General features: G+C 33.5%; 1 protein-coding gene across 1 annotated transcript in view; it reads right to left on the reverse strand.

Annotated features, from left to right (window-relative positions):
• LOC130648417 (uncharacterized) overlaps window positions 1–18,500 on the reverse strand; it is a 32,594-nt gene continuing 14,094 nt past the window's right edge. Inside the window, exons 3-5 of the mRNA XM_057454468.1 lie at window positions 17,932–18,076; window positions 9,826–9,919; window positions 1–5,002 (exon numbers count right to left, since the gene is read on the reverse strand). Coding sequence (XP_057310451.1) covers window positions 3,654–5,002; window positions 9,826–9,919; window positions 17,932–18,076 — 1,588 coding nt within the window. The 3' untranslated portion in view covers window positions 1–3,653. The remainder of the gene's footprint in view (window positions 5,003–9,825; window positions 9,920–17,931; window positions 18,077–18,500) is intronic.

An 18,500-nucleotide genomic window follows, 5' to 3' on the forward strand; every position in this document is an offset into this window, starting at 1 on the left:
CAGATATATATGCCTTTTTTACTCACTAAAAACACTCAACAATTTTATGCCCTGTTGGTCTAATGGCTATGGCACTCATGCAAATGAGAGATCCGGGTTCAAATCCTGGACGGGGCTAGGAAAAACAATTATGTATCTAACAACAGCCAGGTAATCCGTGTGGTCACACATTATCGAGGTGATTTTTTTATCTGAATCCTTATATATGTGAGAAAACGTGCCAATTTTATAAAATCAATTACTTAGTGCATGTGTTACTTTGCACCAAGTTGGCTTTAAATCTCAAAAATATAAAAAAAATCCTATTTTTAGCCTTTTTACCGTGTATTTTTGATTATATTCGACTATATTTTGTATTTTTACTCAAAACTGCCTATCATTTTTCTTTTTCTAAAACTTTGAATGAAACTAACACTTTTTGGTGAACAAGAAACTAAAATAGGCGTTTTTAAAAAATGACTCTCGTTGACTTCTGCGATCATTTCTGTATCTTGACTTTTATTGTTGTTAGAGTTATTAAAAACCAATATTGTCAAATTCATCCGAACCAAGTTGACTTTTAATCTTTAATTTAAAAAAAAAGGTTTAACTTCTTGTATTGACACATAATTCTGATGATTCGCTGTATATGGACCTTATATAAATGTAATATCCTGTTTTTAGGTACTGAATTTGAAATTTGCAACTTAATATTTAGATATATTGAGAATACGTAATATTTGAGTTGTAGAGGGGAGAGTTTCTATTAAGGTCCCTGCCTGCCTTGCCATCACTCACCGTGCCTTTGCCTACCCTTCCCATGCCTTTTTTCTGGTGCCTGCCATGCCCTTGCCTACCCCTGCCTTGCTGATTCCTCTTCATGTTTCCTTGCCTGCCTATGCCGTGCCTTTTCCTTGCCTTCATTAATGCATTTGCCTTGCCTGTGCCTTGCCTACCCCTGCCTTACTGATTCCTCTTCCTGTTTCCTTGTCTGCCTTTGCCGTGCCCTGTTTCATTGCCTGCATATGCCGTGCCTTTTCCTTGCCGTGCTCAATGCCTTTGCCTTGCTTGTGCCTACTATGCCTTGTCTACCCCTGCCTTACTGTTTCCTTATCTGCCTCTTTGCCGTGCCCTGTTTCCTTGCCTGCCTTTGCCGTGCCCTTTCCTTGCCGTGCTTAATGCCTTTGCCTTGGCAACCTCTCCGCAACACTTTCTATACTAGTTCATATTTTTGTATAAGCTTTTAAGGAAAAGACAATATTTAAAATGTGTAAAATAACTTATATATTTGTTGATTTGTGCTCTTGCAGGCCGCCTTTTTGACATTTCAGAATAAAATACTGAGGGATTTCAACATAATCAATTATAAGATGTACATATTTGAGATGTGTTATTTCTGACATTGTTATTATCCGTGTTGTGACTGTCGGTGTTGTGACTGTCGGTGTTGTAACTGTCGGTTTTGTGAGTGTCGTTGTTGTAACTTTTTATCAACTAGATTTTATACCTTGCAAGCTTTTCTTTTTTATTTTGTGTAAGATTTGATATTTTGTGTAAGATTTTAAAAACATTTTTTTTGCATATGCACTGCTGAAATCAGCAAAACATCATCGTTCAGACAAAAAATAAACTAAATTTCGCAATGTTTCTTATCTGCACTGCACTGCTGACGTCAGCAAAAAAATCTAAGATAAGATCAATAAAAGTGTTACAAGCCCTGCCTTATTAATGTCCTGAGTGGTAGACATTACAAGAAGGTATTAATCGTATTACCATATTTGGAAAACCGTATCATTACAGGCTAGGTTTCGTCTTAGGAAAGCTTTCTCTAAAGACCTGCCCAGTCGTTCCTTACTGCTTTTTTCGATCTTGGTTAAGATTGCCTGCCATGTTTCGTTTCAAGGATTGTCTTCCAAGATCTTTACTTCCTGGTATTGTATATAAATTTTCGTGAAGTAATACGCCTTATATTGTCAAAACTATACGACACCTGAGGGTCAGATCTTGTGAGTACCCTGGAATTTTCCATCTGGTCACCAACCCTCAGCGGTTAACGATCATCCATTGTTGACGACACACCAAGCTAGCTTGGTGTGTCGTCAACAGATTGGTATTCTTGAATTGGTTTTTCAAATAACGGGGCGAAGATTACTTGCGAGCGGTCAAAAAAAAGTAGGTCGCATTTGTTTTTGTCTCGTGAGCGGGATAGGCGATTAAGATCAAGGTGGTTCATATTCAAAATGGCGTATCAAAATAATAACACATTCAGTTTAACCACTTAATCGATTTATTTTAATTAAGTTAATAAATTAAATTAATAAATTAATTAAAGAAATTAATTTATTGAATTTATTTTTAAGTAATAATGAGATTAATAATAATGAGGTTCGATTAAACGACACCTGGATCGCGGAAATATCAAAAGATTATCTGTAACCATGTAATGTTATCTGTAACCGCACAAACAGACAGAATACGGCTTTTATTATAGAGACGAAAGTTGTGTCTGTCTGTGACTGGCAAAGTAGATATCTTCACTTTCCTGTGATTAATTTTTTGTCTGATTTGCTACGGCACGACGTCAATGCATTAGACTGACGTAAATTTCAAAATTAGGGAAGCCGTTGCATTGCACCTTTATGGTCGAGGCCTGATATCTTTGAAACGGCTGTAAGTAACAGACGTTGGTAGCTAAGGACTACCTGAGATCATATTAGGACCAATTTCCTAAAGCTGAGTTAACCCACCCGTTCCGGAAGAGACGTGTTAACGAAGTCAAGTTTTTCGTTTCTTTCTTGCCTAAGTTGATTTTTCCACTGGCTTATCGCCTGGTTATTGTATTACTAACTTTGTGTCGTCAGAAAAGCTAACAGGTAAGAAATTAAACATGTCCACGTTGGACGTTTACAGAGTTTGCCAATTCGTATAAAGGTAAATTGTTTTTACACTGTTAAATTAACTGCTTGTATGGCATATTTGCGGCCAAATTTGGCTGAAGGTAGAATAAAACTCTGTTTTTACCCGCATTTTAGCAAATTTGTCTTCTGTTTCCGCAAGACAAAACTTTGAATTCCGAATACAGATTAAATACGCCGAATGTTTTTTTTCATTGTGTTTTTTTGTCTATTTACGCGCGATTAATTGCGGAATCTTGTATGATGTGTTAAACCTAACTAAAAACTATAAAAAAACCCTAACATAAATCATATGATTTAAGTTATCCAGGTACGTTACACCATAAACTGTTTATAAAATAAAAGGCCCTTAGCATTAGTAGCACTTTGTATCGCCTTTCAGGAATTAAAAAATGTGAACAAGTGAATATAAAAGATTGAAAAAAACAAACAAAGAAGAATTCGAAAAAAAAAATATGAAAAATGTCTCTCGGATATAGAAATAACCAAAAGTACTAGTCGTAAATAGGTAACGAAAAAAGTTATAGTCATTAGTATTTGTTATTTACTTTTTCCCCGGTATAGTGGTTTATTTTTTTCTTTCTTAATAGACAATTCAAAAAAAATAAAGTTTTCTGTGCTCCTAAAACTTTTTATACGCAACTGCAATCTAACCCCTGCGACATACATTTTGTTTAAATAATTCAATGATGTGTTTCTTCTACAAATACTGCTTTATTTTTAAGTAAATAATAATATCGTTTATCCTTCTCTCAAGACTTATGGGCACTGCTGCAAGTCTTGAAGATTTATAACAACATGTGATCTACCATCCTTAGTCATTGGTAGATTTGTGCCGCTATCAGGTCCAGCTGTTTGATTAACTTGGGTGTGCATGCGACTAATAGCTTGTATTGCAATACTTGCTCTTTGAACTCGGAATGGACTTTTTTCTGATAATTTCTTATTTGTGTCCATAGCCGTTCTTACACGTGTGGATGGATCATTAACATCGGGTTCTTTTTTCGGCTCTGAACAATACATTAACAAAATGCGATACACCTGTAAAATTACGACGAGCGCGTTTTTGGTAGTCAGCAAAAATATCATTTCTGTGACAATGTTATAATGGACAACTAGGACGAAGCGTAATATGAAAAAAGGACCATCCTGTAGACACACTGGTATTAAAATACCAATTAGATCAAGATATCTTAAAAAACATCCTTGTATTTCCTTCTTGCCAATACCTAAACTATTATCAGCTTTTGTAGAGTCTTTTCTATTTTTTCTTCTCTCCTTTTTGTAAAATGGTGCTCTCTCTACTAACCTTTGCCACGTGCTTATTTTCTTATTTGACTCAGAACTATAATTACTTTTTCTTGATTCAGTACTTCGAGATGATTTTGAGCTATGTGGCGAGCGTATAAATTTATTTGATCGTATACTACTTGTCTTTCCTGTACGCAAGCTTCTAATGCTGTTGGGTGACCCAATGTTTGTCGGCACTCTTTCTCCTTGAGGCAGCTTTACACGAGAGGGAACTGTGTTAATTTCTGGTGATGGCGTATCAGCTTTTGACTTGTTTTTTTCTAATGATGAACATGTGTAATTTATAGTATAATTTCCTTCGTTTGTTTTATTTTCTTGCATTGAACCGGCTCTTAAACGTAACGAACGTAAAGTTTCAGAGGTGTTATCGTATTTCTCTTTAAACGCTAATTGTGCATCACTTGGGCTTCTTTTTAAATTTTTATTCAACCTAGGTTTGTGTTGAAATCCTTCTCGTAACATTGATTTGTAGTGCATGTAAGACATTGGAGCAATTTTATTCGATAATTTAGCTTGGAAATAGCTAAATTCCTGTACATCGTTTTCTTCTTCATCGCTGCTTCCCTTTTCTTCTTGTTTTAACGCATCCTCAGGTAGTGCTATTGTTAGTGAAAACTGGAGAACGCTAAGAGCCCATACAGCCATGACGCCATGCAATACGTCTGCCGTATCTTCTTTAAGCTGCTTTTTCAGTTGCTCGTCATCTTCACCGTATATCTCACTAAACTCTACGATATCGGCAGCGGTGCCAATATAGATAAGAAGGATTTGAGAAAATGCTTCTTTGGATATTGAGCCTAAATTAAAAGCAATAACATTGTGGATACCCAGGTATTACTTTGATGCCTGTTAAAATAGTTATGAAAGTGTACAAATCTTATGATCTGCGAAGAGTTACGTGAAATTCTTAGATTTTACAAATATTTAGCACAGAGATTTGCGCTGTAGAAACGTAACGTTTAAAGACGAAATAATCATGGCATAAGGAAATAATTTCAAGCCATCACCAATGCAGGAGGTATAATTTGTAAGAGAAAATATCAATTTATGGCTTTATCTGTATTGTATGTTTTTTTCAATAATCATAGAACATTTCTGTAATTGTTGAAAAATATAATGTGGATGAAGCCTTTAAAGGAGAGACGAACAAAATATTATTTTGCGGCAGCCAGAAAATAAATTTTAAGCTAGAGAAATTTTTTTATAGATTTATAAATCCTAAAATCTACTAAGATCACTACTTTGATAACAAATAAATAACCATATTTCACAACTAAGTATATATATTTATCTTTTCTAACAACATTTTTGCGGAGAGAAGCGGAGGGCGCGTCAGCGCCCGGAGCGTAGCGGAGCCCATTTCCTCATTAAATAAGCCAAATATAAAAGAAAAAGGAAGTACGGTGGAGAGTATATAGGGTTTCTATACGATTTCCGCGCCTCGTCCCCCCTATACATCAAAAATATCCAAAATTCGGCCTTTTTTGAGTCAGTTTCCCAGCGATTTAATATGGTCATTCTTAATTACATTTTTTAGTAAGCGAGACAATATGTTTTTAGCACGGCGATGGAGTTTTTGTTGTTTTTTAACCAAGCGTAAATAGTGCTGTTTCCAGTTGAGATTAAGTTTGCCTACAATTTTTAGCCACGTGATACACATAATAATTTTACTAATATCACATGACTTTTTTCTCGGACACATAGCGCCTCAAACTCAAACTTTCGTTAATCTAAGCTATATCGCAACTGACGGAAGGGCTTGTTCAAGAAAACGAAGAAAGGGTATGTTTTTAGCTAGCTAGCATATCATTATTCCTTTACATGTAATGAACTCTTTCTTATTGTAATGAACCTCTTCTCACCCACACCTAACTAGCAAATAACTACCAACATATGTGGCAAAATAAGCTGGTATAACACTACCAAATTGGCTAGCTAGCAGCATAAACTAGGTAGTTAACCAGCACAAAACTGTTTTTCTCACTAGCTACTTATCTGACATAAAACTGGCTACTTGGCCGGCATAAAATTAGCTATGTAGCTAGATTTAAATGATCCTTAAGACATATTTTCTAGTCATACACATACTGCACAATGAGTTAATTATGCTCTGATTAGGAAAGTACCATCAAATATCTACAATTATCCACAAAATATGTTGCTTCTAACATTTTAGACAAAAAACTAAGAACCAAAAGTTTAGCCAAATCAGCAAAAGAACATTGGTATAGACATATATTCTTTTTAGCAGAAGAGCCTGGACTTTTTTTTATAAATAAAAGAATAAATGCAACCTCCATAATGTGTTTTTTGCAACCTTGTCCATAGTATTTATTTTGAAAAATATAGTGAAAATGGAAGGTTATGTAGAGCTATCACTATTTTTCACTTTTAGCTCATTCACACCCCTAAAAAGATCCCTAACTAAAGCATAAAACATAATTTAGTGGCTAAGATTTTCTAGGTAAATAAAGAGGGTGCCGATAAGCCGCAAATGCCCGCATATATACGGGTGAGTTCGGGTGACTTTTCGAATTAAATTGACGGTTGTCGGCCGAAACCGCCCGCACTTTCCCGAACACGCCTGAACTCGCCCGGAACATTCCCGAAATGCAATACCTTGTAACATAAACATGGCGGACGACAGTTAAAAGAATGCGTTTGAAGAGAAAGGAGTTAATAAAGTTTATATATAAGTTATTTATCAAGTAAATCTTATCACAAATCATAAAAAACAGTTCTTTTAAGAACTTCGCTATCACATAGTTAGTTCATTTAAATTTTTATACTTTTTTAAATAATTCTTCGAGAGTCATTTGTGGTGAATCTTTTTTTTTTTCGGGCATTGTTCGGGACTATGCGGTTTTTTCGGGCAAATACCTGAATTTTTTTCAAAACGCCGAACTCGCCCGAAAACGCCCGCACTTTTTACGGCGTATGCGGCTTATCAGCACCCTCGTGCTAAATATACCAAACTAGGTGCCATATTTTTACGGATTCTAATTCGTCAGATTATAAACAGAATGTAATATCATCGCTTCTTGTACAATCATCTATATCACATTCATTTTTGCAGTCAGAACACCTTTCAGAAATCAAAAATAATTTGCAATTGGGAAATCTCATAATTTCTACACCGGGAAATAATTTCCCTTTCTGTAACTTGACCTTAACTGTATATACAACACAATACTTTAGCAATCTTTTTTGTAAATGAGACATAAAACACTTCTTTAGTTAGATTTATTGCTTTTATTGTTTAGTTGAGGAGAAAAGTTAAAGCTATATTTGTTGTTGATTTTATTTAATATAAAACTCCCTTTAATTAGCACCCCCTTATAAATTAATGAGAGCCGCAGCAAATACGGTACGTTTGAATTTTATAAATTTGTTAATTTTTTTTAAAAGAATATTAGTCCATAAAATGTTGGCATTGCTTTTTGAGAAGTTGTTCTCTATTTCATTTTTATAGATGTCATTTATATATCTCAAAATCATAGTTCTAACGACGAAAAGAAAATTTAAGAAACTAATGATTTGAGCCTGAATCTGTTCTTATTTTTCGCAAATTTGACGGCTCATCTCTTATGAAATTGTTCTTATAAAAAAGCGTAACTTTTTCTCCAGATATATATGCCTTTTTTACTCACTAAAAACACTCAACAATTTTATGCCCTGTTGGTCTAATGGCTATGGCACTCATGCAAATGAGAGATCCGGGTTCAAATCCTGGACGGGGCTAGGAAAAACAATTATGTATCTAACAACAGCCAGGTAATCCGTGTGGTCACACATTATCGAGGTGATTTTTTTATCTGAATCCTTATATATGTGAGAAAACGTGCCAATTTTATAAAATCAATTACTTAGTGCATGTGTTACTTTGCACCAAGTTGGCTTTAAATCTCAAAAATATAAAAAAAATCCTATTTTTAGCCTTTTTACCGTGTATTTTTGATTATATTCGACTATATTTTGTATTTTTACTCAAAACTGCCTATCATTTTTCTTTTTCTAAAACTTTGAATGAAACTAACACTTTTTGGTGAACAAGAAACTAAAATAGGCGTTTTTAAAAAATGACTCTCGTTGACTTCTGCGATCATTTCTGTATCTTGACTTTTATTGTTGTTAGAGTTATTAAAAACCAATATTGTCAAATTCATCCGAACCAAGTTGACTTTTAATCTTTAATTTAAAAAAAAAGGTTTAACTTCTTGTATTGACACATAATTCTGATGATTCGCTGTATATGGACCTTATATAAATGTAATATCCTGTTTTTAGGTACTGAATTTGAAATTTGCAACTTAATATTTAGATATATTGAGAATACGTAATATTTGAGTTGTAGAGGGGAGAGTTTCTATTAAGGTCCCTGCCTGCCTTGCCATCACTCACCGTGCCTTTGCCTACCCTTCCCATGCCTTTTTTCTGGTGCCTGCCATGCCCTTGCCTACCCCTGCCTTGCTGATTCCTCTTCATGTTTCCTTGCCTGCCTATGCCGTGCCTTTTCCTTGCCTTCATTAATGCATTTGCCTTGCCTGTGCCTTGCCTACCCCTGCCTTACTGATTCCTCTTCCTGTTTCCTTGTCTGCCTTTGCCGTGCCCTGTTTCATTGCCTGCATATGCCGTGCCTTTTCCTTGCCGTGCTCAATGCCTTTGCCTTGCTTGTGCCTACTATGCCTTGTCTACCCCTGCCTTACTGTTTCCTTATCTGCCTCTTTGCCGTGCCCTGTTTCCTTGCCTGCCTTTGCCGTGCCCTTTCCTTGCCGTGCTTAATGCCTTTGCCTTGGCAACCTCTCCGCAACACTTTCTATACTAGTTACAGAATTTTCATAGCAGTATGGGGTGAAAAAAAGTAAGTTTTGGATGTACTTGCAGGTGAATTTTAAAAATAAGGTCTTTGACTAATAATGATAACTAAAAATATTTTACGTACTATAGTAGTACAAGCATGTTATAACCTTCGTTTAAACTTCTTCGAACTTAAGAAATATCTGTAATGACTAACAGCAATATTTTTTCATGTTAAGTCTTTTTTCCATAACAAACAACGAGCTTCAAACGATATAGTTATGACAAGATGGCACCAAATTTTAATAGCTATACAAATCGGAAATATTCAACAACAAATCGAACGCGACTCAAATAGTAAATATCTTGATTTATTTTGTGCAATTAACCTGTGACTATCACAATAAGGAGAAATATATTCCATTGTTTCTAAATTTAGCCACCCGTTTAGCAAATGTAAAAATACTGAATTATAAATAATTCAGCACTCACAAAGATGTAAACAAAACTTGTATTTTTAGCAGACTGTTTTATATTTTGGGTTTCGTGTGTTGTCGTTCTGCAAAGTTTTAGGTAAAAATTTAATCTTTGCTTCTAGACCTTTTTTGTTATGATGGCTGTAACATGTAAATTCATTTATTATGGAGAAGACTAAGCCAGACGGTCTGGTCTTCAAAATCAACACTGTTATCATAAACTTTTATTCAGCAGCGGTGCCGTGCGCAGTTCGCCTCTCCTTTAAATGATTTTTTTCTTATTTCTAAGAAATACTTAACGTGGACTAATAATGAATGGATATTAACGTTTACTTGACTGTGTGTACCTTGGGGCAACAACCATCTTCCAATAATTAGTACAAGCATGCCAGTTTGTTCCAGAATAGATGCACGTTTCGATTCAGTCATGTCATCAAATAACTAAATTATATCACGAAAAAAGTATATTAAATATTACTATTTGAATTATCTTAGTGGCAGAAGTTCTTAGTGCTTCCGTAATGCCACATAATTGTTTATGCACTGAAAAAAAGAAGAGCTATTGAAAGTTATATCAAACAGATTTAATAAGTTGATGGAATCTTATGCTTACATTAAGTATCAATATGGAGGTAAAAATAAAGACCGAAATCATCCGTGATGCGATCAATTGCAAACCTATTCATGTTGTTCTTTTTAAAATTCTGGCGCGTGTCAGTTTTAGTAAATTTCATTGGTCGAGAAAACAATCGAAATGTTTATAGGTAAGTAAGCAATAAAGTAAGTAATAAATTAAGTAAGTAAGTAAGTAAGTAAGGGGAAGTTTAACGTCCTTGGAGATTCTATCCTAACGGCTGTTAAAGTTATGACATTACGTAATTGATTAGCGGGTCAGACAGCAGTTTATTTTAAAGTAAATGATATACCTTTTGTGTGTTAACAAGAAAACATTCTGGAAATATTTATTAACTTTCGAATCTATTAATGAAATTACACCGTTCAAAAAGTTCAAAAAAGAATGAAAAATGATGTTGCGAGAAAACTTAAAAAATTATACTCACACTATAATAACTTCAATAAGCCTACTAAATACTTTAAAGGGTAGAAACTTTCGAGACTGCAAAAAAAATATTTTTTTCTAAGCAAATTTAAGGGACCCTTCCAGAAGTTTGTTGTTAACAAAAAAAAATCAAGGACACATGGATGGATATTATTAATACGTATACAATCTTTTTCTTTTTTCAATCCATCAATCTATTACAATAACTTTTGTCTCTTTCTTTCTTTTTGCCATGATAAACATTTCTCTAATTTCTTTATTTCATCCAATACTTGTCGCAGCTTCCTTCTTTTTTCTCTTTTGCGTAGAACAGGTAGAGTGCTCACGACTGGGGGTACTGCATTGTCTTCGACAGGTTCAATATGAAGATCCGAGACTAATTCCAGTCAGCCTTGATTGTAGCATTGTTGCACTCGAGGTACGTACGACTTCGCACTGACTCGCATGGTTGTTGGAAAGGTTCCGGAATCTTTGATCCTATTAGGATCGGCTCACAGAAGATGTCATCCATCGGTCCTTTCCGTCAAAATGTTGGGTGATGATGACAGGCAAGTTAGTCATCTGCTAGCCGCTTGTGATGTCACGGTAGAATAATTTAAATTGTTATTTCGTAGCAAAATTTAGCGGTACATTTTTGAAGATGGAGAAACTGACGACGAAACTGATTCCGAGTGGAAAGTTAAAGAAAATTAGTTCTATTTTTTTACTTTAAACAAAGCAAGAAAATTATAAATTTTGTTTCAAAAACCGCGAAACGCGAAAGTTTATTCCATAAAATTCGCGTTTTTATTATACGCGAAAGTTTCTGCCCACAATGCGAGTATGTTTATTTTTTTTTATCACGGGTGGAGAGTTCAGCCACTTCAGCGCTTACCTAAAGAGAGTTTTTCAGTGCGAAAATCCTGTGTATCCAAAACTAGTAATAAATAAGTAAAAAAAAAAAAAAAAAAAATTTGTTTGAATTAACAAGACATTTTATAACAACACAATAAATGGAATAGCTAGCCAGCGGGCCACTTTGTAGCTAGTAAGTGGGTAATGTATAACAATTTGTTCATGATCATCACAACTTTGTACGTTTACGTTTTGTAGATTAGAAGCTTCAGGCAATAGACACTTTCCAAAGGATTCTCAGCATGCTGTCAGACATACAAAGAGAATACTAGACTTTGACAAGACTTTATGACGTTTTGGTTTAAAATCTCTAGCGTAATATCGAAATAATTCCTGGAAATGATGCTAATTCGATACAATAAGGATAAGAAAGAGCCGTGGTTTAATTTGGCGGGTAGAATGGCAAAATTTTTTTACATATTTGCTTAAGAAGTTGTAATTCTGACAGGCGTGGAAATGCTTGTGTTTCTATCAACATGGCGGAAACGACTTTAGCATACATACTATAACTCTAGTCACATGGACCCAAAAATGTGTATAATGTAGTCAACTTGTTCTTAAAAGATTTTGTTTTGTTAAAAGTTATTGAGACATTTATAACCACTATCGCATAACAGCTATTTAAGTGTGGTTAAACTTTTTGAAAGTTAGAGCCAGAAGTCATAGCTTAACATGTAACAAAATGATTTTACCGAAACAATAGCAGTAATTTGCTTGCTTTGAGGGCTAAATATTTTTTTAGACTTTGTTTTTTTCCTCTTTGTAGTTTGTTGTGTTGTGAATCTGTTTTCAATTATCCGTTACTGCATAAAAATTTGATAGAATATTTTTTAACTGTTGTACATATATTTTTACATGCATTTTTGTTTTGTTGTATTCTGCTTATACTGGGCCTAATATTTTTCATTTTTTATCTAATGAAACTTTTTTATTTTGTTTTTAAGATGCCTTTCTAATAGGCCTCTTATTATTTATGCTGTAAAAGTTTTACACGAGCTTAATATGGGAAGTGTCTATTAATTATAGAGTTTTTCATCACTAAGCATAAGAAATTTTTACATTTTTAACTGAATTAGCGGAAAATCTTTGGAATATACCTAGACTATTATTATAACCTATAACTTGCAACCACGTGGTTGTAAATATGCTAAAATAATTTATCAGGCCGTACTTATATAACACGACGACCACTGCTTTCTTTTTTAAACTCAGCGAAAAATACGCCGTATGTTTCGTTTGCTTCAAAAATTCGCCTAAGGCGAAAAAAATCCTGAATTCGCTCCTGTTTATACTTCACTTTACCCCACCCCGACCCCTTTTGCTCCAGCTGATAGTACTTGGTTTATTGAAGCAAACTGTCCATGAATTCTTTATAGGTTTGCCTTTTCATAGTTAATTAGCAAATATTTCTTGGGTTTAAGGCAATAAATAACAAATTAAATTTTGATAAATTTTCTCCCTGATCTTTGTCAGAGCATCTTCAGATCCCAAGTAAAAACGTCTTTCAACATGCATGTACAAAATGTTAAAAATTCTCTTGATAAAAATAAAATGTATAAAAAATCGTTTATTAACAATAAAAGTCGTTAAAAATTATAGTATGTTTTCCCAAATTTCAGATAATCGTCTTATTTCATCTTTTTTGTTCAATAAATCCGATTTATGTTGTTTAATCGCTAATGCCTCTTTAAATTTTCTTTTAATAAAATTGTTTTCCCTATAGAGAATTTCTATTTTCTCAAAGTTCATTTCGTGTTTTGTTTCTTTAATGTGTTTGGACATTCCAGAGACGTTTTCTTTATCGTTTTTTGCGCCATTTTTGTGTTCTTTTATTCGTGTTGTCAACTTCCTTCCTGTTTCTCCTATGTAATATTTTCCACAATCTCCACACGTTACTTTATATACAACACCTGATTCATTGTCCTGGTTTCCGTTTTTCAATATTTTGTTGCCTTTTACAACATTTTTTAGCGCTTTGTTTTTCGTATGTGTTAATTTTACATTAAATTTCTTGCATACTCTGGCGATTTGTTCTGAGATGCCTTTTTCATAGGGTAAAAACAATCGAATTGAATTCGTGTCGTCATCTGTCTGGTTTCTTCCATTACATTCTTTGTTTAATGTTTCTTTTATCGTTTTTGTTACGATGCTCTTGGGAAACTCATTTAATTGCATAGTTTTTTGTATATAATTCAATTCTTCTTTGAGGTCTGCTTCTTCTGTGCAAATGGTTTTTGCTCTTCTCGTTAAAGTTTTAATTGTCGATAGTTTTACGTGTAAAGGTTGGTTTGACGTATAATTAGTGTATTGTCCCGTATGCGTAGGTTTTTTATACACTTTTGTTTTCACTGTATTATCATCTTTTCTCATTATTAAACAATCCAAAAATACATTATCTCTTACTGATTATGCAAACCTTCTAAAACTCACAAAGAAAAGACATTCAAAGAAAATTCAACACAAAAACATGCATCTGTCAAGAAAATTCGAAATATTACTAAAGAAAAAGTTCAAACAAAATAATGAGATAACACCAGAAGAGAAGAAAAAACACCAAACAAAAACGCTATTAAACTTTTCTGGTATTGAAATTCCTGATGAATTTATTCCGTTATTGTCAAAGGGTCTCGAATTCAAAATTTCAACGAAGAAATTACCTATAATTGACATGATTTGTGGAATCGAAGAAGCAGCAAAATCGTTTTCTTCACCTTCAATGGCAAATGGATTTCGATTTGAATGCAAAAGAATTATGGAAAAAGGAAAAAACACAAAATTAACAAATATTACAAATGAGCTGTGTAATGAGTTAAATGAATGGTTGAAACAAAATAGACTTATTTTGATCGAAAACGACAAAGGCAGAGCAACATGCATAATTTCGCAACAAAAAGTAGACGAATTAATTAATCAAGAATTATCCAACAAAGAGAGATATGTAGAACTGAAAGGTGATAATATTGAGAAAGCAAAAACGGCTATTAACAAGGAAATCGCAAATCTCCGAAAAGAAAACATGTTATCGATAGAACAAATGAAACAATTAAAACAAATTACGCCGTCAACACCTATGGCAAGACCATCATTAAAAACTCATAAAAACCCACTAAAGGTCAGACTTATAATAAACACTCAAGGATCTGTATTCTACAAAATTGCTAAATTTGTTAGTAAAGAACTTAAATATCTAACAACATCAGCAAAATCATACATAAAAGACACGGAGCAATTTGTTAACAAAGTAAAAGAAATTAATTTGGACGAGAATGAGAAGTTGGTGAGTTTTGATATTGCAGATATGTACCCTTCCCTACCAAAATCTGAAGTCATACATGAAGTAGAAAGGAGAATCAGAGAAGACACTTTTAAAACAAATGTTAATAAAGAAGCCTTAGTACGTCTCGTGAAAATCTCAGTTGAATTTATGACCTTCAAAATAGGAAACAAATTCTACAACCAGGCGGATGGTCTCTTCATCGGATCACCTGCGTCGCCATGTTTTGCCGAAATCTACATTCAACGAATAGAAGAAAATAGTATCTACTCAATGTTACACGCACCAAGAATTTGGCTAAGAAAAGTAGACGATACGTTCACTGTTACAAAACATAAAACGGAGGACACCTTAAATGAGCTGAATAACATTCATTCAAAGGTAAAATTCACAGCGGAGGAAGAAAAGGATGACCAGATCCCATTTTTGGATTGTTTAATAATGAGAAAAGATGATAATACAGTGAAAACAAAAGTGTATAAAAAACCTACGCATACGGGACAATACACTAATTATACGTCAAACCAACCTTTACACGTAAAACTATCGACAATTAAAACTTTAACGAGAAGAGCAAAAACCATTTGCACAGAAGAAGCAGACCTCAAAGAAGAATTGAATTATATACAAAAAACTATGCAATTAAATGAGTTTCCCAAGAACATCGTAACAAAAACGATAAAAGAAACATTAAACAAAGAATGTAATGGAAGAAACCAGACTGATGACGACACGAATTCAATTCGATTGTTTTTACCCTATGAAAAAGGCATCTCAGAACAAATCGCCAGAGTATGCAAGAAATTTAATGTAAAATTAACACATACGAAAAACAAAGCGCTAAAAAATGTTGTAAAAGGCAACAAAATATTGAAAAACGGAAACCAGGACAATGAATCAGGTGTTGTATATAAAGTAACGTGTGGAGATTGTGGAAAATATTACATAGGAGAAACAGGAAGGAAGTTGACAACACGAATAAAAGAACACAAAAATGGCGCAAAAAACGATAAAGAAAACGTCTCTGGAATGTCCAAACACATTAAAGAAACAAAACACGAAATGAACTTTGAGAAAATAGAAATTCTCTATAGGGAAAACAATTTTATTAAAAGAAAATTTAAAGAGGCATTAGCGATTAAACAACATAAATCGGATTTATTGAACAAAAAAGATGAAATAAGACGATTATCTGAAATTTGGGAAAACATACTATAATTTTTAACGACTTTTATTGTTAATAAACGATTTTTATACATTTTATTTTTATCAAGAGAATTTTTAACATTTTGTACATGCATGTTGAAAGACGTTTTTACTTGGGATCTGAAGATGCTCTGACAAAGATCAGGGAGAAAATTTATCAAAATTTAATTTGTTATTTATTGCCTTAAACCCAAGAAATATTTGCTAATAAACTGTCCATGTCTGAAATGGGTAATATTACGTTACTAAGTATTTATTATTTTTATGATTTATTAATTTCCTGTCCATTCGAAACTTTAATATAAAAAGTGTCTAAAACAGCTCAGAATTTGCACATTATATATGCCATTTATAGCATGTAGACGCTCAAATAACTAACATTTCCGAGCCGTTTAAGCGAAGCAAAATTTTGCGCTTCTGACGTGTTTACTTCTTTAAAATTCATGTAAAAGATTCAAAATAAAGGATCACATCGAATCATTTCATAAGTATCTAAAGATTGATGTCGAAAGAGAAAAAATCAATGAAACGTTGAAACTAAAATCTTACATTGTGATGAGAACTACAAGAGGCGAAGAATGGAATCAGTGTGTTTAACATCAGATGGTAGACGACATTTGCTTGCAGTTATGGTAGCCAGTAATACACACATGAATATGTGGATGGAATTTTTTTAAATTGGGTAAAGGAACTCGAATCGAGTTCCTTTACCCAATTTAAAAAAATTCCATCCACATATTCATGTGTGTATTACTGGCTACCATAACTGCAAGCAAATGTCGTCTACCATCTGATGTTAAACACACTGATTCCATTCTTCGCCTCTTGTAGTTCTCATCACAATGTAAGATTTTAGTTTCAACGTTTCATTGATTTTTTCTCTTTCGACATCAATCTTTAGATACTTATGAAATGATTCGATGTGATCCTTTATTTTGAATCTTTTACATGAATTTTAAAGAAGTAAACACGTCAGAAGCGCAAAATTTTGCTTCGCTTAAACGGCTCGGAAATGTTAGTTATTTGAGGTCTACATGCTATAAATGGCATATATAATGTGCAAATTCTGAGCTGTTTTAGACACTTTTTATATTAAAGTTTCGAATGGACAGGAAATTAATAAATCATAAAAATAATAAATACTTAGTAACGTAATATTACCCATTTCAGACATGGACAGTTTATTAGCAAATATTTCTTGGGTTTAAGGCAATAAAACAATGATATTTGAAGAATATCATGGAGAAAATAACTCCATCATAATGAAAAGTTATAAAAGTGAAACACCGTAGCATTTTTCCATTTACATTTAGTGATCGAATTAGTAATGAATGTCAATAGTTTTATCCGAGATTAGCTGACTTCTTTTCAGGTAATGTTATCCAAGTCAATAGTGACGTTGTGTCTGACAACGAAAATAAACTTTGCGTTTATTGCGTTGGCCAAGGAAAATCAAAAGGACAATTTATTTAGAACTAAAAAACTTGAAATTGCAGAGAAAACATCAAAATAGTTGTAAAATCAATGGTTTAATTTGTTACTTTAAATTTTATGTTTTGTTATTTTTCCATCTATACGTATCATATTTTGTAAAGAATACAGACACTAAGTAGTGGCTTTGGAGTTCGCTTTGTAATCTTCGTAAGGTCGGTGGTTTGGTCTACAACGCGGCTATGTTTAGCAAGTGTTCTTATCACAGCTACGGGTCAACCCATGCCATGTGAGGAAAATTGGATAGGCAATGCTGGTACATACCACAGTTGATAGACAAAAACCCGTCGAATTAGCCCAAAACCCCTTAGCATTTACGGGGCCCCAAACAGAGCCCAGCAGGAATATGGTTAAGAAATGCATAATTGAATCTCTTTAGTCCACAAACACATACATACCAAGTTGCTTACAATTGGCGGATTTGGTAAAACAATTCAATTAAGTTGGTTACACGAAATCGGTTGATAAACACACAAAATAACTTGTAAATTTCGATGCATTATTTTTCTAGTACAAATTTTTGCTTACCGTAGTAATGGCGTCGTTTCCATCCAAAACAGATTTATCACAAAAAACAGAACTTTTTGTTACTAAGCACTTCACTCGCCTCTCCCTTAAAACTATCAGCGTAGTGATAAGTACTATTGCGTAGAGAAATGCGCTTGGACACACCCTAAATAAAATCAGATTCATTATGCATAATTCACAGTGCTAAAGTAAGAAAATAGATTACCATTCAGCTTTACGTTTGTCAATACATTCGTTCTTGGCTTATTATTACATAGAATACAACAGGCAGTGTGTAGTATGTTGTAAATCGTGTAAAGCTCACACTGTGTTTTTTTGTTTTTTTATATTCCGAATGTGTGTTCGATTAGTAGTGATTTTGAAATCAAGTATATTGTGTTGTTAGTCCGTACGTTTTAAACTGTCATACTTTATATGGTTCACAGAGCCGGATCAGTTGATTTATATTTAATATAATTTTTTACAGTATTACGGGATAGTTACGATAAAAAAAATTAGAATTCGTGATGGGTTATTGAAATTTATATTCAAATTATTTAAAACCACCACTTTTTTAATTTATTTATTTA

The sequence above is a fragment of the Hydractinia symbiolongicarpus genome, chromosome 7, assembly GCF_029227915.1.
Source record: "Hydractinia symbiolongicarpus strain clone_291-10 chromosome 7, HSymV2.1, whole genome shotgun sequence".
In the NCBI taxonomy this organism is placed as follows: domain Eukaryota; kingdom Metazoa; phylum Cnidaria; class Hydrozoa; order Anthoathecata; family Hydractiniidae; genus Hydractinia; species Hydractinia symbiolongicarpus.